The sequence below is a fragment of the Dendrobates tinctorius genome, unplaced genomic scaffold (assembly GCF_039654945.1).
Source record: "Dendrobates tinctorius isolate UK_male_01 unplaced genomic scaffold, ASM3965494v1 ptg000063l, whole genome shotgun sequence".
NCBI classification, from domain to species: Eukaryota; Metazoa; Chordata; class Amphibia; order Anura; family Dendrobatidae; genus Dendrobates; species Dendrobates tinctorius.
Window position 1 is genome coordinate 16,348,477 of NW_027361731.1, and position 27,363 is coordinate 16,375,839.

The 27,363-nt window shown below is 46.9% G+C and overlaps 2 protein-coding genes across 2 annotated transcripts in view; one reads left to right on the plus strand and one right to left on the minus strand.

Moving 5' to 3' along the window:
* LOC141094308 (uncharacterized) overlaps positions 1–23,678 on the plus strand; it is a 62,774-nt gene extending 39,096 nt beyond the window's left edge. Inside the window, exon 8 of the mRNA XM_073580144.1 lies at positions 21,995–23,678. Within this exon, the coding sequence (XP_073436245.1) occupies positions 21,995–22,956 (962 nt within the window). The 3' untranslated portion in view covers positions 22,957–23,678. The remainder of the gene's footprint in view (positions 1–21,994) is intronic.
* The window catches only part of LOC141094243 (uncharacterized), a 1,213,871-nt gene that overhangs the window by 713,578 nt on the left and 472,930 nt on the right, over positions 1–27,363 (minus strand). The gene's annotated exons all lie outside the window — the stretch shown is intronic.

Consider the following 27,363-nt stretch of genomic DNA (forward strand, 5'->3'; position numbering starts at 1 on the left):
ATTAAGGGAAACACCAGGGAAACCGATACAATGGAGGGCCCTGCGATAGGGAACGGGGACATGGAGACCTCCTGCACTCCCCTGAGTCAGTGTCTCTACACTCCTAACAGTCTCTATACAGGCTCCGCACCTGTCACCGAGCCGGATACCTAAAAATCCTAGCTCGCCCTGCACCTAGCCCTTTCTAGTGAAATGGACAGTGCAGAAACTAATCCCACCAATGCACTGAAACAAACAAAAGAAAAGGTACAAACAGCGATAACACCACTTAGCTTTGCTCTGTTGCTATTGCTCCCAGCCGTCAGACTCGGGGCCTGCTGTCCCGGCCTCGGCCACTAGGAGGCGCCGGACTGTCGCGTCGCCATCAGACTCGGGGCCTGCTGTCCCGGCCTCAGCCACTAGGAGGCGCCGGACTGTCACGTCGCCGTCAGACTCGGGGCCTGCTGTTCCTGCCTCGGCCACTGGGAGGCGCCCCGTGGTTCGCCCCCGAGTGATGGCGGCGACAGAGAAGGGGCTCCTGCGCAGGCATCTGATGGACGCAGGCTCCGCTCCTCTGTCGGTCATGGAGGGGTTGGTGCATCGCCATCTGGCCTGGTCCTGGGGGCGGTCCTGATGACATCATCAGTCCGGGAGCCTATGAGGGATGACCTGATCCCTCAAATACCTTGGGACTGGTCTTGCAAGCTGCGGGATATATTCTTGGTTCCTCTATGTGCTACTGTGTGATTTGCTATTGTTTAACTCTGACCTCAGCCTGGATTTCTGACTCCTCTACTGCCTGACGATTTTGTACCTCTGCTATTCTCCCGGTTTGTGACCTTGGCCTGGATATTCGACTCTGCTACTGCCTGCCATTGTTGTACCTTTACCGCCCTCCCGTTTTGTGACCTTGGCCTGGACTCTCGACTCTGCCACTGCCTGCCGTTTTTGTACCTCCGCTGCTCGCCCGGTTTCTGACTACGTTTTTGGTTCCCTGCCTTCTTCCCTATTGGCGTCCGTCCTGCTCTGGCGCACTGCTTCTAGACAGCCACCCCCTGGGCCTTGCTACAATTCCAGATCCCTGTATAGGGGTTAAGGGTCTCGGGGTTTCTCGGGGTGCTGTCCCTACTTCAGCCCAGATCTGCGGACGGACGTCACACCAGCAACAGAGTCCACCACCAGAATGCAGCTTTCCTCCTGAATAGCTGCTACTTCACCAAGCGTTGCCAGAGCTGCAAGGAACTCCTCACTGTGGTTCCTTCCACACCAGGACTCTGACTGCTGCAAGGAACTCTCGCTAGCTCCTTCCTCCACCAGGGATGGTTGGAAATGACCAATATCACCAACAGTGATTGCAACCACCTGACACTCTTTTATAGGTAAGAGCCAGAGCAATCACCCCTGTTTCATAATCACGTGCACTAAACTAAAGTAACCAGAGTGCAATGACCCTAACGGCCACCGGGGTCAAAACTAGAACTGAAACCACCACAGTGCAATGACCCTAGTGGCCACCGGGGCAAAACTAACTTTAAGCACACAGCTTAGGCTACTTTCACACATCAGTTTTTTGCCGTCAGGCAGGATCCGGCTATTTTTAGAAAAAACGGATCCGGCATAAATTTTGGAGAACTGTAGAAACGGATCCGTTTTTCTGCCAGATCCGTCTAGCAGGTTATATCTGTTTCCTGGGGGCTGTCCAATTGGATCTGAGCATGCGCAGACTTAAAAAAATGGATCCGGCGGCTGGATCCGTCTTTTTCTGGATCCGGCGCTTTCCGGCACCCATAGACTTTCATTGTGGCAAAAAGCCGGAAGCGTCGGATCCGGCGCGTCCGGCTTTTTCGCCGGAGACAAAAAACGTTACAGTAGCCGTTTTTTCCAGACGCCGGAATGAGACAAGTAGCCGGATCTGGCAAAAAACGGATGAAACGCAATGCCATCCGGCGCGATCCGGCGCTAATGCAAGTCAATGGGGAAAAACTGGATCCGGCATTGCATTTCGCCGGATCCGGTTTTACAAAAAAAAGCCGGATCGCACCTGACAGCAAAAAACTGATGTGTGAAAGAGGCCTTAAGGAAAAAAAAAGGTTACTTGTGCATTTTTCTCTCATAATCCATCCTGGATCATGACAGTTCCCTTTAACATAGCACAAAAATATACCAATAAAAATGCTCACCACCCGGGCGTAGAACGGGTTCAATAGCTAGTCCTGATATATGGTCTCACATCCTTGTATATACTCCCCCAGCCTGGTGTGTGCTCCCCCAGCCTGGTGTATGCTCCTCCACCCTGGTGTATGCTCCCCTAACCCAGCATATGCTCCCCCAGCAAGGTATATGCTCCTCTAGTCTGGTGTATGATCCCTCATCCTGGTATATGCTCCCCCATCGTGGTATATTCTCCCCTAGACTAGTATATGCTCTCCCATCTTGGCATATGCTCGCCCATCCTGGTGTATGCTCCCCCATCCTGGTGTATGCTCACCATACCTGGTATATGCTCCCCAAGCCTGGTAAATGCTCTCATAGCCCATCATATCCTCCTCCACCCTGGTGTTTGCTCCTCCACCCTGGTGTATGCTCCCCTAGCCCAGCATATGCTTCCCCAGCAAGGTATATGCTGCTCTAGCCTGGTGTATGCTCCTAAACCCTGGTATATCCTCCTCCCCCATGGTATATGCTCTCCTAGCCTGACATATCCTCCTCCACCCTGGTATTTGCTTCCCCAGCCTGGTAAATTGTCCCCTATCCTTATCCCCCAGTCTTTCATCTGCTCACCCATCCTGGTCCCCCAGCCTATTATATGCTCCCCCAGCCTGGTATATGGTTCTGCTTCCTGGTATATGCTCCCTCAGCCTTGATTCTGCTCCCCTATCCTATCCTACTATATGCTCCCCCAGCCGGGTATATGCTCCACTAGACTGGTATATGTTCCTGCATCCTGGTATATGTTCCCCCAGCCTTGTATATGCTCCCCCAGCCTTGTATATGCTCCCCCATCCTTGTATATGCTCGCCCATCCTTGTATATGTCCCTCTAGCCTGGTATATGCTCCCGCAGCCCGATATATAGAGCTAGCAAAATTAAGAGACCACTGCAGACCACTGCACAGTTTTATAAAAATCAGCTTCTCTACTTGTCTGACAGCCATTCCATTCCAGTGTCAGTTGAATTCCAGCCAGAATACACCTCATTCTACTTAATGTGCTTCTGATTAGGTGATCACCTGAACCAAATATTATTTAACGAAGTATAAAAAACCCTACTGTGGTGTTCGCAATCTTCTTGCAATAGGACAAGCTGGATGGCAAAACAACTGCTAGTAATGTGCCAAAAGTAATAGGAATAAAAAAAAAATAACTTTTAACCATGCCAAAGGAGTTGAAAAGAAAAGTCTTGAGTGAGGAAAAGGGCTCAATTCTGGCTTTACTGGCATAGGGATACAGTGAGAGTTATGTTGCCTCCATCCTTAAAATTTCTAAGACGGCAGTCTGTTACAACAAGGTCAAGCAGCAGACATTGGGGACAACGAAGTTACAGACCGGCAAAGGGCGAAAACGACTCTCCACTGACCGGGATGACGGTCATCTTATTTGAATGTCACTCAGCAACCGCAGGATGACATCAAGTGACCTACAAAAGGAATGGCAAATGGTAGCTGGGGTGAAGTGCATGACAAGAACAGTTCGCAACAGGCTCCTAGAGGCAGGGCTCAAGTCATGTAAAGGTAGAAAAAAAGCCTTTCATCAATGAGAAGCCAAGGAGAGCCAGGCTGAAGCTTGCCAAAGGCCATAACGATTGCACCATAGAGGACTGGAGTAAGGTAATCTTCTATGATGAGCCTAATTTTCAGCTTTGCTCAACACCTGGTCGTCTAATGGTTAGACGGAGACCTGGAGAGGCGTACAAGCCACAGTGTCTTGCACCCACTGTGAAATTTGGTGGAGGATCGGTGATGATCTGGGGATGCTTCAGCAAAGCTGGAATTGGGCAGGTTAATCTTTGTGAAGGACGTATGAATCAAGCCGCATACAAGATTATCCTGGAAAAACAGTTTATTCCTTCTGCTCAGGCAATGTTCCTCACCTTTGAGGACTGGTTTTTCCATCAGGACAATGCGCCATTCCACACAGCTAAGTCAATCAATGTTTGGATGAAGGGACACCACATCAAATCCCTGTCATGGCCAGCCCAATCTCCAGAACTGAACCCCATTGAAAACCATTGAATGTAATCAAGATGACGATCGATAGTCACAAGCCATCAAACAAAGAAGAGCTGCTTAAATTTCTCTCTCACCCATGACAGCACCACGGAGAGAGGGGATCCGCCCATCAGGGACAGGAACCTACAGATAAAACCTACACCTCTCCTCCGCCCCCAGTTGGATTCCTGTCCCTGACGAGCAACCTACAGCAGCGGCAGCAGCAGCAAAATGCACCTGAGAGCCGGGGCCAGTCCCGTCCGGGGGTTGACAGCGGGGAGACCCCTGTCATGGTGGGGTCGGTGCCTGAAGCCGCCACCGCTGCAGCCGATGGGCTCGACTGGGTGAGCTGGAGGGTGAAGGACTGAGCCGCCGCTCCAGAAAGGAGGCTGGGGCTGGCGGGGACCCGGCACACGCGTTGTCAGCGGCAAGGTACAGAGGGTGTACCAAAATGGCCGCTGCCCCGGAAAGAGTGGCAACTTCCGGGTCCCCCCGGTCGGCGCAGGCGCGGTGCGCTCTCCCTGCATACAGCGGTGCAGGATGGAAGCGGAAATGATGTCACACGCCGGGAAATTTAAAAAAAAAAAATGCTCCTGGTTGGAAGCGTCCTGTGACTAATGGCAGATAGCGACCAGCATCAGGAGCAGCAGGACAGGCAGCAAGCCAGGCAGCAGCAACAGCAGCAACAGCGGCAGAAGGAACGGTACAGGGACGCTCGTTCCAGCTGTCACTCCACACGGCGTAGCGAGTCAGCCGCAAGGAGCAAGTCGCAAACCGGGGATCGTCCAACTCAGGACTTGAGTCCACCTCCTGAACTGGTACCTGCAACCGCATTTATGGATGAGTGATCCATGAGAATGTTCACCATTGTAAAAAGTGACCTGTGGAGGAATAGCAGGTGAAAAGAAGTTTGACTAAAGGCAGGTAGCTCAATAATCATGTAAGGAACTGAGAGCAAGGCCAGATTTAAAATGAGTGTGCAATCAGAATGAACCAATCAGGAACTCAGGGTGGTAACCAACAGGAAACTCAGGGAGAAGACATCAGCAACAACATAGGTTCAAGTATTTGGATAAGCACTGAATTGTCCAGCGAGCTGAATTGCTCAGTAGGAAGAGCTGCTGACAGGTGCACAAGAAGTGCTAGGTTTGAATCCTGACAGGTACTGTTTGCGCTGATTCCCGGTGTCGGATGTTGAGGACAGCTCACATCATTGTCCTCTGCTCTGCCTGCGATCAGCGGGAGCTGGGGACAATATTGAGATTGTATTCAGCCCCCGCTGTCTACATAAAGTGTAGAATAAAATCAATGTCTACAATGTAGAATGACTACATAGAGTTAAGAATAAAACAAAAAGTAACATTAAGGGCTCATACTCATTTGCAAGGAAAATGGACGAGTACAATCCGATAAAAAATCTGATCAGTGTTATTCTATGAGCATACTGCGACTGTCCTTGTATCTCGGATGGCACTCGTCAATCCAAATCAATGGGTGTGGGGAAAAAATTGCTTGTCACTCGGACCATGTGACTGCTGCCTGATTTTTACATACCCATGTCCTTTGAAAAGTCGGCAATTCATCTGCCGCGTACAGTAAAAATCACAGCGTGACCCAACTGAATAGAACAGATATAAAGATGTCAGTCACATATAGAATTAGTACAGTGTATGTACAGCTTACTCTACATGTATTTTATTGCTTACTAAATTTATTTTCTGAAAAAATCTGGCGTGGGGTCCCCCCAACAAATTATTAACCAGCAGAGGGAAAGCGGACAGGTGGGGGCAGATATTTATACACTGGTAAGGGGGTAATACCCATGGAGCTTCCAGGATATTAATATTTGATCACAGCTGTATACATAGAATAGATAGATACAAAGATGTCAGTTACATATATAATTAGTACAATGCGTGTGCAGTTTACTGTACATGTATTTAATTATATGATTATTTTTCAGAAAAAATTGCATGGGCTTTATTTTCATAACCAGCAGAGGGAAAGCTGACAGCTGTGGATTGATGTGTATAGCCTGGGAAGCCGGTAATACTCTGCATTTTGTTATGCACACATGTCATCTTTTTGATCTCTTTGTTGATTTCACTGACCACTTCTCTACCTGCTGCTATCTTTTAGGCATATACCTTCTTGAGATATGTGCAAATGGTGTTTATTATATGATTATTGTAGTCTTTATGACACTATATATATACCAATACAATGCACTTTCTGAAGACATATATTCGGTTTTTCATGTTTTACAACTAGAGATCCCTTACTGTTGTGATTTGCATCAGTAATTTCAGTCTTGCACATATACTGGCCTTTATACATTTGATCTCCTTGCTGGTCTCACTGGCTGTACATTCATAAGCTGCTATATCTGATATGGTTACTCCTTAAAGACAAATGACGTTCCTTTCAATATTCTAGTAGTCTTTATGACACATGATATACATCAGCACAATGCACTTTATTTACTAATCCTTTTGAGGTACATCTTCATCTGCATGTCTAAGATCTCTTATAGCTGTATGTCACATAAGGTAATTTATGCTTTGCATTGCACATATATTGGCTTTTTGAGTAATAAGTGCTGTAATATTCTGCTTTTATATAACTTGCTCCCCAGATTTGATTGCATGTGCTCAAATAGTTGAATATTTTTGCAAAGGTTTTGTACTTGGAAGTATTAGAGTTTAGGGAAAGGCTCTACATGATGACACTAGATTAGTCAGACTTCGGTGTATTACCTTATCAGACAGTAGTCTGTTGTATTTATATCTCCATTTTTAATTTAACTCTGTCTTAGATTTGTGTTAATACAGATCATTCAATTTTACTTTTTTGGCTATAGGCTTCCTTTTTCTTGTGGGATTCATTACTAATTTGGGAAGTGTCTTTTTAAGCCATTTATGTGTAGGTTTATTTATAGATATGTGGTATAGTTTTAGTGATTCTCTTATGTCGCTTACCCCATGTCCAGGGCATTGCAGCAGCTTAGGTATCCATGGTTATGACCACTAGTAACTAGCAGTCACTATATGAGTGGTAGTATCCACGGATGTTACGCTGCGGATGACGGTAGCGAGAGTGGACCCTCTGGACCGTGACGCCGAACCCTCCCCGAGCAAGCGTACCAAGTGGACCGACCCCTATACAGGGACCGTTAGGGAACAGACTCGGGGAGTTCAAGCGCCACAGCAGCTAGGACCAGGGGTCGGCTCAGGAGGGTGAGCAGAGGATGAGGAGCAGCGGAAGATCCGGGGAGGAAACAGGATGACCAGGGTCCAGAGGCAGAGGGAACTGCAGAAGGACGGAGGCGGATGGCGGGAACCAGGAAGAGGCAAACTGAAAAGGGAAGGAGACACAGAGGGTTACCAGGAGGCACAGGCGGGAGAAACAGGGATAAGCAGGAGAAAGAGGCGAAGACTTAAGGGGTAACCAGAGAGCGAGCTGCTAGCAAGCAGCTAGTAGCAGCGAGCGCGGCCTAGACAACAGAGAGGTAGCTCAATAGTCAGGCGCCTCCACTAAGGGAGGGCGGCCTGAAATACCTGGTGGTGGCGTCTGATAGGTCAGGAGGCTGGTCCGGGTCAGGTCATGCAGGGCAGGCGGCTGACAGCAGAGGCGCGTGGCCTAACCCTCCGGCGCGTGCGCAGAGGCACAGTGCGCGCGACCGAGGGAAGTGGAGGAGTGCGTCGGGACGCCGGCTGCCGAACAGCGAGAGGAGCAGGGGCGCGCATCCAGGCTGCGTCAGAGGAGGGAGTCGGACCGGGAGCGGAGGCGGTGAGTATGGCAGTGGGAGCGGGGGCAGCGGAACGGGGAGCAGTGCTGACAGTACCCCCTCTCTTACACTCCCCCCCCCCCCCCCGCGTCTGGCTAAAAATCTCTTAAGAATGCGTGGAGCATTGATGTTCCCCTGCGGCTCCCAAGATCTCTCCTCGGGACCAAAACCCTTCCAATCGACCAGAAAAAAGGTTTTACCCCTAACCCTTTTCGAGGCCAGAATGTCTTTTACTTCAAAGACATCATCAGACGTGACAGGAAGAGGAGAGGAGTTCGGGGCCGGGTGGAACCGATTCAAGACAACTGGCTTAAGGAGAGATACGTGGAAGGAGTTGGGGACCCGAAGCGACACAGGCAACTCCAGTTTGTAAGATACGTTGTTAAGGCGTTTGAGTATCTTGAAAGGCCCAATGTAGGTCCCAGCTTGTAAGAAGGCTTTAGCCTAATGTACTTGGCCGAAAGCCAAACTTGTTGACTCGGGAGGTAAGTTGGGGCATCCAAGCGTCTTTTGCCAGCGTGCCTCTTCATGCGCTCCCCAGACTTCCTGAGAGCTTCCTTAGTCTCGGACCAGATCCTAGAGAACTCTTGTGTCAGGGAATCGGCTGCAGGCACACCGGAGGAAGCGGATATAGGTAGAGGGACACCGGGGTGCATGCCAAAGACCACGAAGAATGGAGACTTGGCTGATGACTCGCTGGGATCATTATTGTAGGAGAATTCTGCCCAAGGGAGTAGATGGACCCAGTTATCTTGATGAGCATTAGAGAACTGCCGTAAGTAGGACGCTAGCACCTGATTAACGCGTTCTACTTGACCATTGGACTGGGGGTGGTACGCGGATGAAAAGTCCAATTTTACCTCCAGAAGTTTACACAAGGCCCTCCAAAATGGAGAGGTGAACTGTACACCTCGATCAGAAACAATATGCTGCGGAAAGCCGTGGAGGCGGAAGATGTGCTGGATAAAAATCTTCGCCAACTCTGGAGCGGAGGGCAGTGCTGGAAGAGGAATAAAATGGGTCATCTTGGAGAAGCGGTCGACCGCTACCAGGATAGTCGTAGATCCGGAAGAGTTAGGCAGATCCGTGATGAAATCCAAAGCTATATGTTGCCAAGGAACCGAGGGAATCGGGAGAGGAAGCAGAAGGCCGGAGGGTGGTCGCCTAGGGATCTTAACCTTGGCGCAAGAGGGACAGGAGGCCGTGAAGTCCATCACATCCTGGCGGAGTGAGGGCCACCAATAAAAACGAGCGATAAACTCCAACGTCTTTTTGACTCCGACATGTCCAGAAACTTTAGAGGAATGTCCCCAATGCAGTACCTTTTCTCTTTCAGAGTCAGGAACGTAGGTCTTGCCGGGAGGAGGAGTAATCAATCTCACAGGGGCCACTGTGATGATCTTAGCTGGATCGATAACATGAGTTGGTTCCTCCACCAGACCAGGAGACTGCAGAGACCGGGACAATGCATCCGCCTTGACGTTCTTTGGCCCGGGACGGAAACGCAATTCAAAATCGAACCGTCCAAAGAAGAGAGACCATCTGGCCTGCCGAGGGTTAAGTCTCTGGGCTGACTGGAGATATACAAGGTTTTTGTGGTCGGTAAAGATGGTAAACGGATGGACCGACCCCTCAAGAAGGTAGCGCCACTCCTCCAGTGCCAATTTTATGGCCAGCAGCTCGCGATCCCCGATGGCGTAGTTACATTCTGCCGGCGAGAAGGCTTTTGAAAAGAACCCGCAGGTAATCAGTCGGCTGGACGGGGACTTCTGAGAGAGCACTGCACCCGCTCCAGTGGAAGAGGCATCTACCTCCAGGATGAATGGCTTGTTAGCCTCGGGTCGATGTAGGACAGGTGCAGTCGCGAAGGCTTGTTTTAAACAGGAAAAGGCCTCTTCAGCCTCTGGAAGCCAGGACGAGGAGTTGACGCCCTTGCGAGTGAGACTGGAAATGGGTTTGATGACGGATGAAAAATGTGGCACAAATTGACGATAATAGGTGGCGAAACCGAGGAACCTTTGAATCGCCTTGACCCCCACTGGGCGGGGCCATTGAAGAATAGCCGACAGTTTTTCAGGATCCATCTCCAGCCCTGAGTCCGAAACAATGTAGCCCAAGAAGGGCAAGGAAGACTGCTCAAAGAGACACTTCTCGAGCTTCGCGTAGAGACGATTCTCCCGCACACGTCGTAGAACCAGACGAACACTCCTCCTATGGGACGCCAGATCCGGGGAAACAATAAGGATGTCGTCCAGATACACCACCACGCAGGAGTATAACAGGTCTCGGAAGATATCATTGACGAACTCCTGAAAGACCGCGGGAGCGTTGCAGAGACCGAAGGGCATAACCAGGTATTCGTAATGCCCGTCCCGGGTGTTAAAGGCGGTCTTCCATTCGTCACCAGGGCGAATGCGGATGAGGTTGTAAGCTCCACGTAGATCCAACTTCAAGAAGATGCGGGCTCCCCGCAGGCGGTCAAAGAGTTCTGGGATGAGAGGCAAAGGATACTTATTCTTTACAGTAGTGTCGTTCAGACCCCGGAAATCAATGCAAGGACGGAGAGAACCGTCTTTCTTCTTCACAAAGAAAAGCCCGGCTCCGGCCGGGGAGGAAGACTTCCGTATGAAACCTCTGGCTAAATTCTCACGAATATACTCGGACATGGCCGTAGTCTCTGCTGGAGACAGGTCCCGGGCCGCAGGTCAATAGGGCAGTCATACGGGCGATGCGGGGGAAGCACCTCTGCTTCTTTCTTATCGAACACGTCAGAGAACGCCCAGTATGCGGCTGGTAGGGCCTCAGGACCCGAGGCGACTGTAGGGGGATTGGCCAGGCGGACAGGCCCCAGGCACCTCTCTTGGCAAGGATGCCCCCAGCGGAGGACCTCACCGGAGCACCAATCCAAGACAGGTTCATGTGTCCTAAGCTACGGAAGACCAAGCAGCAGAGCATGGGAAAGGTTGGGAAGAACGTAGAAAGCGATCCACTCCCGGTGCAAGGCCCCGATTTGCAGACACACCTCCTCCGTCACCAGGGACACGGATTCTTGTAGGGGTCTTCCATGTACTGAGGCGATGACACGTGGCGTCTTCAGTGAAATCACATGAATCCGGTACTTCTTCACCTCCTTCAACCTAATGAAGTTCCCCGCCGCGCCCGAGTCCACATAGGCCACCTCCGAACCACGTCTCTGACCAAAAACCAGCTGAACCGAAAGGGTAAGGGGGTGAGAGGAGTGAGACACACCTAGGTCGGCCTCTCTTACCTGCCCTAGGTGGAGGAGTTTCCCAACCTCTCAAGACAGGAGCGTAGGAAGTGAGACGCGCTGCCACAATACAGGCACAAACCCTCCATCAGTCTCTCCTTACGACGCTGTTCTGCCAACTTGACCCGATCCACCTGCATCGGCTCTGGCGCCGGACTGGAGGACGCCCCAGGGGGACGTGGACTGGACGGCCTGTGAAAAGAAGCAGATGGTCGAAGCGGTCTCCTATCTCTAGCAGTCTCCCGAGCGCGCTCCTGGAACCGGAGTTTGATTCGTGTGGCCAATGAAATTAGATCCTCCAGGGAGGTCGGGGTATCTCGCCCTGCTAGTTCGTCTTTAATCTTGACAGAGAGACCACGCCAGAAGGCCCCAACCAAAGCCTCGTTATTCCACCCCACCTCAGAGGCCAAGGTACGGAACCGGATGGCGTATTGTCCGACCGTAAGAGTACCCTGGGTGAGGCAAAAAAGAGACTCCGTGGCGGAAGCCAACCGTCCGGGCTCGTCAATGACTTTACGGAAAGTGTCTGTGAAGGTCTGGAGGCTGGAGACTACGGGATCATCCCGCTCCCACAGGGGATTCACCCAGGAGAGTGCCTCTCCCTCCAAATGATAGACAATGAAGGTGACCTTGGCCCGGTCAGTGGGGTACTGTTGGGGCAGGAGTTCGAAGTGCAACCTGCACTGATTAGGAAGCCTCTGCACAACTTTGGATCGCCGCCATACCGAGGCGGTCTACCAAGCCTGGGAGGCGGGGAAGGTACGGGATCAGAGCTGCGGGACGAATCGCGCCCGGCAGCCGACTGAAGGGAAAGCAGCCGATCGTCGACCGAAGCCATATAGGAGAGAATATGGGACTGGATGTCCCGTTGTTGAACCAGCTCTTGCTGGAGGCTGGCCAGTTGGGAGGCGTTACCAGGGTCAGCGGCCTGCAAGGCCGACAAGCAGGAATCCATGGTCTTCATGAAAGACATAATACAGGTCTGGTTTTCCCTTAGAGAAACCAACTCCTTTTGGGCAGCTGTTATGAATGAGTCACTGTAGGAGGCAAAAACAGAAATACTAGCTAAGTCCAAAAAACCGGAAAAGTTTTGCAGACCCCTGAACCTATCAACAACAACTAGCAGTAGCCGTGGGGGGTTCCTACGGTGCCCTAGACCCCTCGATCACAGCCGGAGACCTAAATAGCCTAAAGACAGAAAGGGAAATCTAAACTGCCCCAGAGCAGACCCCAAAGCAATAGGCAGCCCCCAACATATAATGACGTGAAGCAAGATGAAAAAAACACTCACACAGATAGAAAGATAGGCTGAGCAAATGATGGGGCCCAAGCTAACTATATAGGACAGGATAGAAAAGCTGCTGTCTGCAATCCGCAAAACCCTATCAAAACAAGAGCCAACAGACTGATAGGGAAAAAAGCCCTGAAGACGCTAGGCTTCAAAAAGACTATATCAGTACTCAGGTATTTTCTGAAGACAGAGCAAAAAGGAATTCCGCTCACCCCAGCAGGGAATGGCAGAAATCCAGAAAAACAAGGCAAAACAAAACCAAACCACAAGGAGCAGGAATCAGACTGGTCTCCTAGAATCCCTCAGGGAAATCACCAGCAAGGCAGAAGGGCGTCGGCTGCCTTATATCCAGTCAGCAATTCCCGTCACCCAGTCATCATCATCCAGCTCAGGTGCTTGGTAATCAGCCTCACTACCTTCCTTCACCAGAAGAGGGAGTTCATCAGACCTCAATGGTGAAGGGGAAAATGAACTCACAACAGTACCTCCCCCTTGAGGAGGGGTCACCGAACCCTCATCCATGCCACCAGGGCGATCAGGGTGAGCCCGATGAAAGGCACGCACCAATCTTTTGGCATGAATATCAGAGGCAGAGACCCAGGAATTATCCTCCTGACCATAACCCTTCCACTTAACCAAATACTGGAGTCTCCGTCTAGCCAGATGGGAATCCAGTATCTTCTCTACCTCATATTCCATGTTACCTTCAACCAATACAGGGTCTGGAGGTGCCACCCCAGGAACAACTGGTTCAACAAACCTCTTCAACAAGGACTTATGAAACACATTATGGATTTTAAATGTGACAGGAAGAGCCAAATGAAAAGAGACCGGATTAATAATCTCCAAAATCTTATAAGGTCCAATAAATCTAGGCTTAAACTTAGGAGAAGCCACCTTCATAGCGATATTTTTTGATGATAACCAAACCATATCACCAACCTTAAACTGGGGACCAATGGTCCTATGTCGGTTGGAAAACCGCTGGGCCTTTTCCTGGGAGAGAGATAACTTATCCACCACTTGGTCCCAGATCTGGTGCACTCTCTCCACCACAGTGTCAACACCTGGGCAGGCAGAATGCTCCACCTGCCCTGAAAAAAATCGAGGATGAAACCCAAAGTTACAAAAAAAAGGTGACATCAAAGTGGCAGAACTAGCTCTATTATTTAAAGCAAATTCGGCCAAGGGCAAAAATGAAACCCAATCATCCTGATCAGCGGAAATAAAACATCTCAAATACGACTCCAAGGTCTGGTTTGTTCTCTCTGTCTGCCCATTGGTCTGAGGGTGAAAAGCAGAGGAGAAGGACAACTGAATTCCCAGCTTGGAACAGAAAGTCCTCCAAGATCTAGACACAAACTGAACTCCTCTCTCAGGAATCCCGTGCAAGCGAACCACCTGTTGCAAAAACAGGGGCACCAACTCAGAGGAAGATGGCAACTTAGGGAGTGGTACAAGATGAACCATCTTAGAGAACCTATCACAAATCACCCAAATAACAGTCATTCTCTGAGAGACAGGCATATCAGAGATGAAATCCATTGAAATATGGGTCCATGACCTCCTGGGGACCGGCAACAACCCACTAGAGCGAGAACAAGGTTTAGACCGGGAGCAAGTCCCACAGGACTGCACAAAATTCCTGACATCACGAGACAAGGCGGGCCACCAAAAAGACCGACTCACCAGATCTCTAGTACCAAAAATACCTGGATGACCAGCCAATGCAGAGCAATGAACTTCAGACATCACTCTCTTCTTCCACTGGTCAGGAACATACAACTTTCCACTGGGACAACGCTCAGGTTTGTCCTCCTGGAACTCTTCCAGAGCACGTCTCAAATCGGGCAAAATGGCAGAAAGAACTACCCCTTCGCCTAAGATGGTAGCAGGCTTGGTCACCACAGGAGAACCAGCAAAGAAGCTCCTAGAGAGAGTGTCAGCCTTGACATTCTTAGTGCCAGGAAGAAAAGAGACCACAAAATCAAAACGTGTAAAACACAAGGCCCACCTAGCCTGTCTAGGGTTCAAGCGTTTGGCCGACTCCAGGTAAATCAAATTCTTGTGGTCAGTGAGGACCACGACTTGATGTTTAGCTCCCTCCAACCAATGTCTCCACTCCTCAAATGCCCATTTCATGGCTAACAGTTCCCGATTCCCCACATCATAGTTACGTTCAGATGGAGAGAACTTTCGGGAAAAGAAAGCACAGGGATTCATTTTAGATGTTACAGGATCCTTTTGGGACAAAACAGCTCCTGCACCAATCTCACCTGGACCGGGAGTGAGACATCAGGTTGCCGCAAAACCGGGGCAGAAGTGAATCTTTGCTTCAGCTCCTGAAAGGAAGAAACAGCGTCCGGAGACCAATTCAACACATCAGCACCCTTCTTAGTCAGATCAGTCAATGGTTTGGCAGTACTAGAAAATTTTGCTATAAATTTCCGATAAAAATTAGCAAAACCCAAAAACTTCTGGAGGGCCTTCAAAGAAGTGGGCTGAACCCAATCATAAATGGCCTTTACCTTTGCCGGGTCCATTTCAGTAGTTGACGGAGACAAAATAAATCCCAAAAATGAAATCCTCTGTACCCCAAAAAGGCATTTCGATCCTTTGACATACAGGGAATTCTCCCTCAAGATCCGGAAAACAGTCCGAACATGTTCCACATGAGAATCTCAATCCTTGGACAAGATCAAAATATCATCCAGATAGATAATCAAAAATTTATCCACAAAGTCTCGGAAAATGTCGTTCATGAAGCACTGGAAGACAGAAGGGGCATTAGTGAGCCCAAAAGGCATCACCAGGTACTCAAAATGTCCCTCCGGAATATTAAACGCCGTCTTCCATTCATCCCCATGCTTAATGCGGATAAGATTATACACCCCCCTGAGGTCAAGCTTGGTAAACCAGCAAGCACCTTTAACTCTGGAGAATAGATCAGAAATCAGGGGTAACGGATACTGATATTTAATAGTAATTTTGTTGAGGGCACAATAATCAATACAAGGCCTTAATGAACCATCCTTTTTGGCCACAAAAAAAACCAGCACCTATGGGTGAAGAGGATGGTCTAATATGACCCTCCTCCAACGCCTCCTTAATATAGGATCGCATAGCCTCGTGCTCGGGTACAGATAAATTGAAGAGCCGACTCTTGGGAAATTTACACCCCGGGCTCAGTTCAATTGCACAGTCATAACTCCTATGAGGAGGCAAAGACGCAGACTCATTCTCTCTAAATACATCATAAAAGTCTGCCAAATAGTCAGGAACATCATGCGACTGAGGAGAGGTGGAAAAAACTGGAGCATCACTAAGAGCACACCGACAACCCCAACTCACCACAGACTCAAATTTCCAATCCAAAACTGGATTATGAATTTGCAACCAGGAAAACCCCATAACAATGGTATCATGCAAATTATGCAACACCAAAAATCTGCAATTTTCTTGATGGTCTGGGGCGACCCGCATTACCACCTGGATATCCTTAAAGACAAAAATGTCCAGGAAGGATGGGAAATCCTGAAAAATGAAATTCTCAAAGCACAATTGTTAACAATTCCGAAAAGAGGGAAGAATAGGAAGCATTTAAGGAAGCTAGGCTGGATGAACACAGAACTTAAGCACATGCTAAAAAGGAAGAAAAAAATGTTTATAAAAAGGAAAGAGGGAGGCATATCTAAAGAAGAAAATAATGCTGTCTGCAGAACCTGCAGGGCACAAATCAGATTATCTAAAGCTGACAATGAATTGAGGCTTGCAAGAGATGTCAAAAGCAATAATAAAGGATTTTGGGGATATATCAAAAGTAAAAGAAAAGTCAAAGATGCTATAGGATTTTTACAGGATGAAAATGATGAAATGGTAAGACAGGATGTTGACAAGGCCGAACTTTTAAATTCCTATTTTGCATCTGTTTTCTCTCAGAAAGGAAATGTAACATCAACTGTTCTTCACTGTCCTATTAAGGGAATAGAAGAATCCAGGATATCTATTAACAGAAAGATAGTGAGGAAACACTTAGCTAACCTAAATGAATTCAAGTCTCCAGGTCCAGATGAATTACACCCCAGAGTACTGAAGGAGATAGCAGAAGAAATTTTTGAACCCCTCTTCATAATCTTTGAAAATTCTTGGAGAACAGGAGAAGTCCCAGAAGACTGGAGAAGAGCAAATGTTGTTTCTATCTTCAAAAAGGGGAAGAAGGTGGACCCAGGCAACTATAGGCCGGTGAGTCTGACTTCTATACCAGGAAAGATCTTTGAACAAATTATTAAACAACATGTATGTCAGTACCGGGATAAGAATGAAGGGATTAAAGAGAGTCAGCATGGGTTTGTAACTAATAAGTCATGTCAGACTAACTTAATTTCCTTCTATGACGGAATCACTGATTGGGTGGATCAAGGAAATGCTGTAGATATAGTATATCTTGACTTCAGCAAAGCAGTTGACAAAGTATCTCATACAATCCTTATTGAAAAAATGACTAAGTATGGAATGGACAAGGCAACTGTTAGGTGGATTCACAACTGGCTTAGTGATCGGACCCAAAGAGTGGTCGTAAATGGCTGCACATCCAGTTGGAAGAATGTCTCAAGTGGGGTACCACAGGGCTCTGTCCTGGGCCCTGTATTGTTCAACATCTTTATCAACGATTTAGATGAAGGAATTGAGGGTAAACTGATTAAATTTACTGATGACACAAAGCTAGGAGGGATAGCTAATACTAGAGAAGAGAGAGAGAGGATTCAAAAAGATATAAATAAACTGGAGAAGTGGGCAGCAACTAACAGAATGGTTTTTAACAGGGAAAAATGCAAAGTACTACATCTGGGCAATAAAAATGAAAAAAGCATATACAGAATGGGAGGAATAGGCCTAAGCAACAGCACATGTGAAAAAGACTTGGGTATACTAATAGATCATAGACTGAATATGAGTCAACAGTGTGATACAGTAGCAAAAAAGGCAAATGCAATTCTAGGATGTATTAACAGAAGCATACAGTCTAGATCACGTGAAGTCATTATTTCCCTCTACTCCTCTTTGGTCAGACCTCATCTGGAATATTGTGTCCAGTTTTGGGCACCACATTTTATAAAAGACATCAACAAACTGGAGCAAGTTCAGAAAAGAGCGACCAGAATGGTGACCGGTCTGCAAACCCTGTCTTATGAGGAAAGATTGCAAGATTTGGGAATGTTTAGTTTGCAAAAGAGAAGACTGAGAGGAGACTTAATAGCTGTCTACAAATATCTAAAGGGCTGTCACATTGTAGAAGGATCAAATTTATTCTCATTTGCACAAGGAAAGACTAGAAGCAATGGGATGAAACTGATTGGGAGGAGACACAGATTAGATATTAGAAAAAACTTTTTGACAGTTAGGCTGAGTTCACACGTGGCGTTTTTTTTGCGTTTCCGTGGTGGTTTTAACCGCGCGATTTTGCCGCGAAAACGCGAAAAATAAGCATCCCATGCATTCCTATGGGATTCCGCAATGCTGTGCTAATGCTGCGGTTTTTACCGCGGCGGAATCGCTTCGCGGTAAAAACCGCAGCATGCTCATTAATTTGCGGAATCGCGGCGATCCCGCACCCATAGGAATGCATTGTTCCGCTTACTTCCCGCATGTGGCTGTGCACACCATGCGGAAAGTAAGTAGAACATTTGCGGATGGTCGTCATCGCGAATTACCGCGAGACATCGCGATCCCGCGAGAACGGACGCCATCGCGGGCATTTTCGCAAAGGATTACTGGGAACGGATGCGCGGGACGTCGGAAGGTAAGATTAACAGTATTTTTTATTTTTTTTACATTTTATCTTTTACTACTGATGCTGCATAGGCGGCCTCAGTAGTAAAAAGTTGGTCACACTCGTCAATCTGTCAATCAGTTCTCCAAGCGATGCTACAGATCGCTTGGAAAACGGTAGCATTTTGCAAGCTAAATACGCTTTCAAAATGCTAGTTTTTCCGCGGGAAAATCACGGGAATTTAAAATGCGATTTTCCCGCAGACTGGAATTCCGGAATTCTCACGGTAATTTCCGCGAGAGTTCCGGTACGTGTGCACTTAGCCTTAGAGTGATCAATGAGTGGAACAAGCTGCCACGAGAAGTGGTGCGTTCTCCTTCAATGGAAGTCTTCAAACAGAGGCTGGACAGACATCTGACTGGGATGATTTAGCGAATCCTACTTTGAGCAGGGGGTTGGACCAGATGGCCCAGGAGGTCCCTTCCAACTCTACGATTCTATCATTCTATGACCTGGGTCCAAAACTGAGGTTTATTTTTCGCCAAAGGAGTAGCATCAATCCCCCTCAAAGGGATAGGCGTCCGCAGAGGTGTCATCGGAAATCCACAACGTTTAGCAAAATCCAAGTCCATCAGGTTCAGGGCTGCTCCCGAATCTACAAAAGCCTTGGCGGAAAATGTGGACAGGGAGCAGATCAGAGTAATTGCCAGAAGAAACTTAGGTTGAACACCACCCACAGAAAACGTGTGTGCAAAACGTTTCTCTCGTTTAGGACAGACAGAAATAATATGCGAGGCATCTCCACAAAAAAAACACAACTTATTATGCCTTCTGAACTCCTGACGTTGCTCCCTGGACAAAACTCTATCACATTGCATAGGTTCAGACAATTGTTCAACAGGTGGCAACATCTCTCGTGCAGTCCTGCGTTCACGTAAACGCCGATCAACCTCAATGACTAATGACATAGAATCGTCAAGACCAGAGGGAACAGGAAATCCCACCATAGTATCTTTTACGGCTTCTGACAAACCCTTCCGAAAGAGAGCTGCCAAGGCATTATCATTCCAGGTAGTAAGGACCGCCGACTTTCGGAATTTTTGACAGTACAATTCTGCAGAATCTCGACCCTGGCTCAATGCCAACAGGGTCTTTTCAGCCTGATTAATAGCATTAGGTTCATCATACAACAACCCCAAGGCTTGAAAAAAATGCGTTCACATTAGTCAGAATAGGATCATCTGATTTCAAAGAAAACACCCAATCCTGGGGATGGCCACGCATGCAAAGGGATGACAATTTTATGCTGCTGCGTGGAGCTCCCTGACGAGTTAGGCTTCAAGGCAAAAAATAATTTACAATTATTTTTGAAATTCAAAAATTTAGACCGATCCCCAAAAAACACATCAGGAGTAGGGATCTTTGGTTCAGCAGCATGTGAATGAGCAAGGTAGGCGGAAATTCCCCGCACTTCCTCAGCGAGCTGCTCCACACAATCAGACAAGTGCTTTATCTCCATTGAGAAAGAAAAAAAATTCCCCCTACGGCCTCAGAGATATAGAGGAAAAAATATACACACTTTTTTTTACAATTCTTTCCTGCTATTGAGCACCCTAGGATCTGCGGTATGGCTGGTGATTCTGTTATGAATGAGTCACCGTAGGAGGCAAAAACAGAAATACTAGCTAAGTCCAGAAAACCAGAAAAGTTGGCAGCTATCGGATTGCAGACCTCTGAACCTATCAACAACAACTAGCAGTAGCCGTGGGGGGTTTCTACGGTGCCCTAGACCCCTCAATCACAGCCGGAGAACTAATTAGCCTAAAGACAGAAATGGAAATCTAAACTGCCCCAGAGCAGACCCCAAAGCAATAGGCAGCCCCCAACATATAATGATGGTGAAGCAAGATGAAAAAACACTCACACAGATAGAAAGATAGGCTGAGCAAATGATGGGGCCCAAGCTAACTAAATAGGACAGGATAGAAAAGCTGCTGTCTGCAATCCGCAAAACCCTATCAAAACAAGAGCCAACAGACTGATAGGGAAAAAAGCCCTGAAGACGCTAGGCTTCAAAAAGACTATATCAGTACTCAGGTATTTTCTGAAGACAGAGCAAAAAGGAATTCAGCTCACTCCAGCAGGGAATGGCAGAAATCCAGAAAAACAAGGCAAAACAAAACCAAACCACAAATGCAAAAAGCAGAGCAGAAAACTTAGCTTTTGAGGAGCAGGAATCAGACTGGTCTCCTAGAATCCCTCAGGGAAATCACCAGCAAGGCAGAAGGGCGTCGGCTGCCTTATATCCAGTCAGCAATTCCCGTCACCCAGTCATCATCACATCATCCAGCTCAGGTACTTGGTAATCAGCCTCACAACCTTCCTTCACCAGAAGAGGGAGTTCATCAGACCTCAATGGTGAAGGAGAAAATGAACTCACAACAGGCAGCGGCCCCGGCGGGGTCCATGGCCTGACTATACTGTTACGCTGCGGATGACGGTAGCGAGAGTGGACCCTCTGGACCGTGACGCCGAACCCTCCCCGAGCGAGCGCACCAAGTGGACGGACCCCTATACAGGGACCGTTAGGGAACAGACTCGGGGAGTTCAAGCGCCACGGCAGCCAGGACCAGGGGTCGGCTCAGGAGGGTGAGCAGAGGATGAGGAGCAGCGGAAGATCCGGAGAGGAAACAGGATGACCAGGGTCCAGAGGCGGAGGGAGGTGCAGAAGGACGGAGGCGGATGGTGGGAACCAGGAAGAGGCAAACTGAAAAGGGAAGGAGACACAGAGGGTTACCAGGAGGCACAGGCGGGAGAAACAGGGATAAGCAGGAGAAAGAGGCGAAGACTCAAGGGGTAACCAGAGAGCGAGCTGCTAGCAAGCAACTAGTAGCAGCGAGCGCGGCCTAGACAACAGAGAGGTAACTCAATAGTCAGGCGCCTCCACTAAGGGAGGGCGGCCTGAAATACCTGGTGGTGGCGTCTGATAGGTCAGGAGGCTGGTCCGGGTCAGGTCACGCAGGGCAGGCGGCTGACGGCAGAGGCGCATGGCCTAACCCTCCGGCGCGTGCGCATAGGCACAGTGCGCGCGGCCGAGGGAAGTGGAGGAGTGCGTCAGGACGCCGGCTGCCGAAAAGCGAGAGGAGCAGGGGCGCGCGTCCAGGCTGCGTCAGAGGAGGGAGTCGGACCGGGAGCGGAGGCGGTGAGTATGGCAGCGGGAGCGGGTGCAGCGGAACGGGGAGCGGTGCTGACAACGGATACCTAAGCTAATGCAATGCTCTGCACATAGGGTGAGCAACATAGCGAGTCGGAAGAACTATTCTACATATTTCCTAATATTATTACTACACCTACTACATATTAGGATAGTTGATCAAAGATGGGAATACGCCTTTAAGAATCTTACATGTTGTTATGGTGTATATTTTTATCTGTTGCTATAGATTGTAATGTGATAAAGCTTATTTTTAAACCTCCCTTTATTGCTTCAAACTTTTCTGTGTTTGTGCATTATGTTTGTCGATTGTACTTTAGAGGTTCAGTACCATGGGATTTGTGAACAGGTGGCTCACCACTGTCTTAGGTCATAGTTTCATTATACTGTGAGTTGTATAGAATTATGTATATAGAAATTATATGAAATATAAGGCATTGATAATGAAAAATAATAAAATCCGTTTTATTCTTGGCAGATGACTGTGGTGTCAAACCAGATACCTATGAAAAGCACGCCATTATTCCAGCTATACCTCCAGCCCTTCAGAGCAAAAATCAGTCATCGGAGCCTTTTCAATCAGTCACCTATTTGGATTCATCACAGACTGTTAAGCAAAATGAAAGCCGCAGAAGTGATGTTGAGCATCAAATAATTCCCACAGAGAAGAAACCATTTACCTGTTCAGAATGTGGGAAATATTTTAAACATAAATCCAAATTGCTTAGACATGAGAGAATTCACACAGGAGAGAAGCCATTTTCCTGTTCACAATGTGGGAAATGTTTTATCCAGAAAGCACATTTCATTATGCATCAGCGAAGTCACACAGGAGAAAAGCCATTTTCATGTTCAGAATGTGGGAAATGTTTTAACCAGAAGTCAAATTTGCTTAAACATTACAGAACTCACACAGGGGAGAAGCCATATTCATGTCCAGAATGTGGGAAATGTTTTACCCAGAGATCAGATCTTCTTAAACATCAAAGAATTCACACAGGAGAGAAGCCATATTCATGTCCAGAATGTGGGAAATGTTTTATCCACAGATCAGATCTTCTTAAACATCAAAGAATTCACACAGGAGAGAAGTCATATTCATGTCCAGAATGTGGGAAATGTTTTAAAACGAAATTCAATCTTCTTAACCATCAAAGAATCCACACAGGAGAGAAGCCATATTCATGTCCAGAATGTGAGAAACGTTTTATCCACAGATCAGATCTTCTTAAACATCATAGAATCCACACAGGAGAGAAGCCATATTCATGTCCAGAATGTGGGAAATGTTTTAGCCAGAAATCAGTTCTTCTTAAACATCAAAGAATTCACACAGGAGAGAAGCCATATTCATGTCCAGAATGTGGGAAATGTTTCAACCAGAAATCACAATTCCTTAGGCATCAGCGAAGTCACACAGGAGAGAAGCCATATTCATGACGAGAATGTGGGAAATTTTATACTTGGAGTTCAAAACTTGTTGCACATCAGAGAATTCATACAGGGTAGAAACTATTTTTTATGTGGGAAATGTTATTCCTGGGAATCATATCTTCTTCATCATCTAAAAACTTATGTAGAGCATGAAGGAAATAAATAATCTATAATTGAAATCAATCAGGCAGTAGAGTTCCATTTTAGTTGACAAAAGGGTGAAACTGGATATACCAGTATTGTAAGCACAAAGGGGCATTTGCTGGAGGTGTCAATCCTGGCACCTTAGTTCCTGGATTCTCAGCTTACAGGGATGTCAGCAAATGGTCTGTAGTAGAAGGAATATCTCCTATTGTCTGTATAGTAAGGCACAGGTATTTGAAAGGGCACAACTTGGCTCATCCATCCATTCAGAGACAGCATCTTTAAATCCCTTCCCGATTTGCGCTGTATATACACGGCACCACAGGAGCTGTGTTTCTGTAAACTGCAGTATAGATATGGCTCTGTGATCAGGTAGATCAGTGATCTGTCATTATACAGCTGATGTCCCATCCGGGGACAATGTAAAAGAGTAGAAAAAAGTTAAAAAAATGTAAAAATATTAAAAAAAATCACAACAAAAAAAAGAAAAAAATATTAATCCAATAAATATATGTAAGGTTAGTTTCACGCTAGCGTATCTTCCACACAGCGCACGGCGCCGCTAAGCACCGCCCCCTGCCCACCCCATCCGGTCATCTCCTACTATCACACACGGCTGCATGCGATCTGCGCACCCTATCTTTAGCATAGGGCGCGCAGACCGTGCGCTGGCCATGCGCTAGTAGGATTTTTGCGTGCACTGCGCACTTTTGAAGGTGCACCGGGCGCACCGAAATGCAACATGGTGCATTCGGCACACACCGGCGCACCTTCAAAAGTGCACAGCGCACGCAAAAATCCTACTAGCGCACGGCCAGTGCACGGTCTGCGCGCCCTATGCTAAAGATAGGGTGCGCAGATCGCATGCAGCCGTGTGCGATAGGAGGAGATGACCGGATGGGGCGGGGCTTAGCAGCGCCGTGTGCTGTGTGGAAGATATGCTAGTGTGAAACTAGCCTAAAAAGTAAAATAAAGTGCAAATATTTGATATTGCCCCTTCTGGAACGACGTGACTTATAAAACTGTCCCACTGGTTAACTTCTTCAGTCAACACCTTAAAAACAAAAAACAAGGCACAAAACTATGTCTTATCATCATATTGCTGAACAAAAAGTGGAAAACAACACGATAAAAAAAAAAACAATCTACATAAACATTGTACAGATGAAAACGTCATCTTGTCCTGCAAAAAAACAAGCCGCCATACGGGTCCGTCAGCAGAATAATAAAGTTATAGCTCTCATAATAAAGCGATTTTTTTTTTCTATAAAATAGTTTTTATTGTGTAAAATCACTGAAAGATAAAATAATATAAATGAAGTATTGCTGTAATAGTACTGAACCGAAGAATAAAACTGCCTTATCAATTTTACTACATGTGGAAAGGCATAAAAAAAAATATGAATTACTGTTTTTTGTTCATTCTGCCTCCCAAAGATCGGAATAAAAAGTGATCAAATAATGTCATGTGTCTGAAAATTATACCAATAAACATCAATTCATCCTGCAAAAAACAAGCCCTCACATGGCTGTCAGCAAAACTATAGAAAAATTATAGCGCTCAAAATATGGCGATACAATTTTGCAATAAAAAGCGTCTGTGTGTGACAGCAGTAAAACATGAAAAAAATATAAATCTGGTGTGGCGACACAGCATTTTATATTTATTATCCACACGTCTATTTTCTGTAAGCCAGGAGGAATAGACTGTTATCTATATGTTGAGTTTTTTGCATTTATGCGTTTGTTCTTCAGTTGGTCAAGAACCATAAGCTGTTGTCATATTAGTCTTAAACGTTGATTTTTGATCATTTTGAATAGCTGATGTTTGCCTCATATCATCTCCTACAACTTATTGTCTGCTATCTTTAGACAATAAGTTGTAGGAACACTGGATTTTTACTTAATCTGTTGAATGACCATTGTGTGGGTCCAGTGGCTTGTTGACTTGCAAAACATTAATAAAAACTATGCAAATTAATTAATTACTCCAACAATGTGTATTAACCTCTTCAGATCGTCCTCTTGTTCTCTGGATGCTGGCTTGAATGATAACAGTTGTGAGCTATGGAAGTGGAATATGCCTCTAACCATATACATTCAGACATCCAAGACATCCAGAGAGTCAAGATATCCAGAGATCCAAAGAACCAAAGACTTTACAAAAACACAGCCAGGAACATTCTAAAGGATAACTGTCAGATCGTGGCTCCATCACAAGGAAAAGAGATTTGACATTTTACAGGATGCCACCTTAGGGGGCCACGGCCCTGGCTGAAAGAAAACAGATCTGCTCCATTGACCATCACTGAACCATGGATATGTTTGTGGTAGTCAGGATTTGGGACCCACTGATCACCATAACCCCATGGATATGTTTGGGAAAGCCAGTATTGGCACCCACCGGTCACCTGGTTCCATGGGGATTTTCGGAGAAGCCAGCATGTGACCCTTTGGTCACCTGACCTCAATAGACTGTCAACTTCCTAAGCTTGTTGCTACATCCTCCTCTGCATTCCACAGGTGGGGTAGTCAGGCCTGGAAGCTCTGAAGTCACAGCTGCTCTTATCCTGGCGAGTCAGCGGAAGTGTGAGACTCTATAATTTTACACCATTTTGGGTATTTTGTTGGGACTGTTCAATATGTAATTTACCTGTTTTGTGGTTCAGTAAAGTATTTCCACACTGTTTTACCCTCATCCTGTGTTGTCTGAGTAGTATTATGTCCACGGTAAAAGGAGATTGGGCATTTGGTGGGATGATCCCTGATCCATGCGGTTTTGGCTAGCGGACTAGAGCATTGGCTGACCCCTCTGTCTCCACATCTGGTATCGCTGTAATCGTACTTACCCAAAGAATAAAGTTGCCTAATCATTTATACCACATGATGAACAGCGTAAAAAGTGAATAAAACCAATTCATCACATGCTGTTGATTTGTTCATTCTACCTCCCAAAGATCGCAGTAAGGCTTGACTCATATTTATTATGCGCTTACACCAGGGTTTCCATGTAAATCTCTGAAATACGTGATTCAAATGGAACCTCTGGTGGAAGATTGCCTCTAATGAGGCAGATGGTGTCTCTGTGGATGCCGTGTGGCTTCCTATGATCCGGCAGTGTCTATCTTTTCAATGTTTTGTGCACCTTTGCAAAGAAGGACATTGCTGAACAGAGGCCAAACAGAGTCCAGAGTAACTCTGCTGCTGCATTATAGTGAATAACTTGGGGGTCTCATCTGAATCCTTTCACTCAGATATTTCAATGTAAACCCTGATGTAAGTGCTCAGCATAGAGCACAGGATAAATGTGTTCTCAAATGTTATGGAAAATGTTCCCTACAAAAGCGTCAAATCAATCCACAAAAAAGCAAGTCCCCACTCAGGTCCATCAGCTGTCAATGGAAATATAGGTGGCTTCTATGTTACTGGTAGCATAAAGGCTCTGGAAAAGGACTATGGCTCATTGCGCCTCAAAAGAAAGTCAGCAAATTCTGTGCTTCCAAAGCCAAATGCCCCCCTCCCTTCTGATCACCACAGTGTGTCTAAACCACATATAGCGCCACATGTTTTGCATTTCTGTAGCGATGACAGCCCACCTAATTTACTTTTGTGTGTCTCCAGAAACATGAGTTGGGCACATTCTGTTGACTGCAACAAACTGAGAACTACAACATACTGGCACCACAATGGCAGTTCGCGTTTTACCCTAAGCAACATCCACTGCTGCTTGTTTCTGGAAAACACCCAGAAGTCAAAATTGTCACTATACCTGTAGATAAATTCCAAAAGGGGTATAATTTCAAAAATAGGGTCACTTGAGGAGGAATTCTGGTCTTCTAGCGCTTAGTGGCTCTGTATATGGAGTCTGCAAACAATTCTCAAAAATCTGCACTCCAGGAGGAAAATAGCATTCTGTCCCTCCTGAGTCCCATCGTACTAAAACTAATTTTGGTGGTAAGAATTTAATTATTGTTTCTTCACTGACCAATTGTATAAAATTCAGTGACGCACCTGTGGTGTCAGTATGATCAATGCACCCATAGATTAATTCATTGAGAGGTGTGTCTTGTAAAATGGGGTTACTGTACCATGGCACTTCAGGGGCTATCCCAAAGTAACATGCACCTTTAAATCAGTCCAGCAAAATCTGAACTTCAATATTTCCCTTCTTCTCTTTTGAGCTTTGCAGTGTGCCTGTCTCGGGGTTTCCGCAATGGAGTGGAGCCAGAGGACCGCAGAGTCTGGTTGCTCCTACTCCGGCACTGAGAA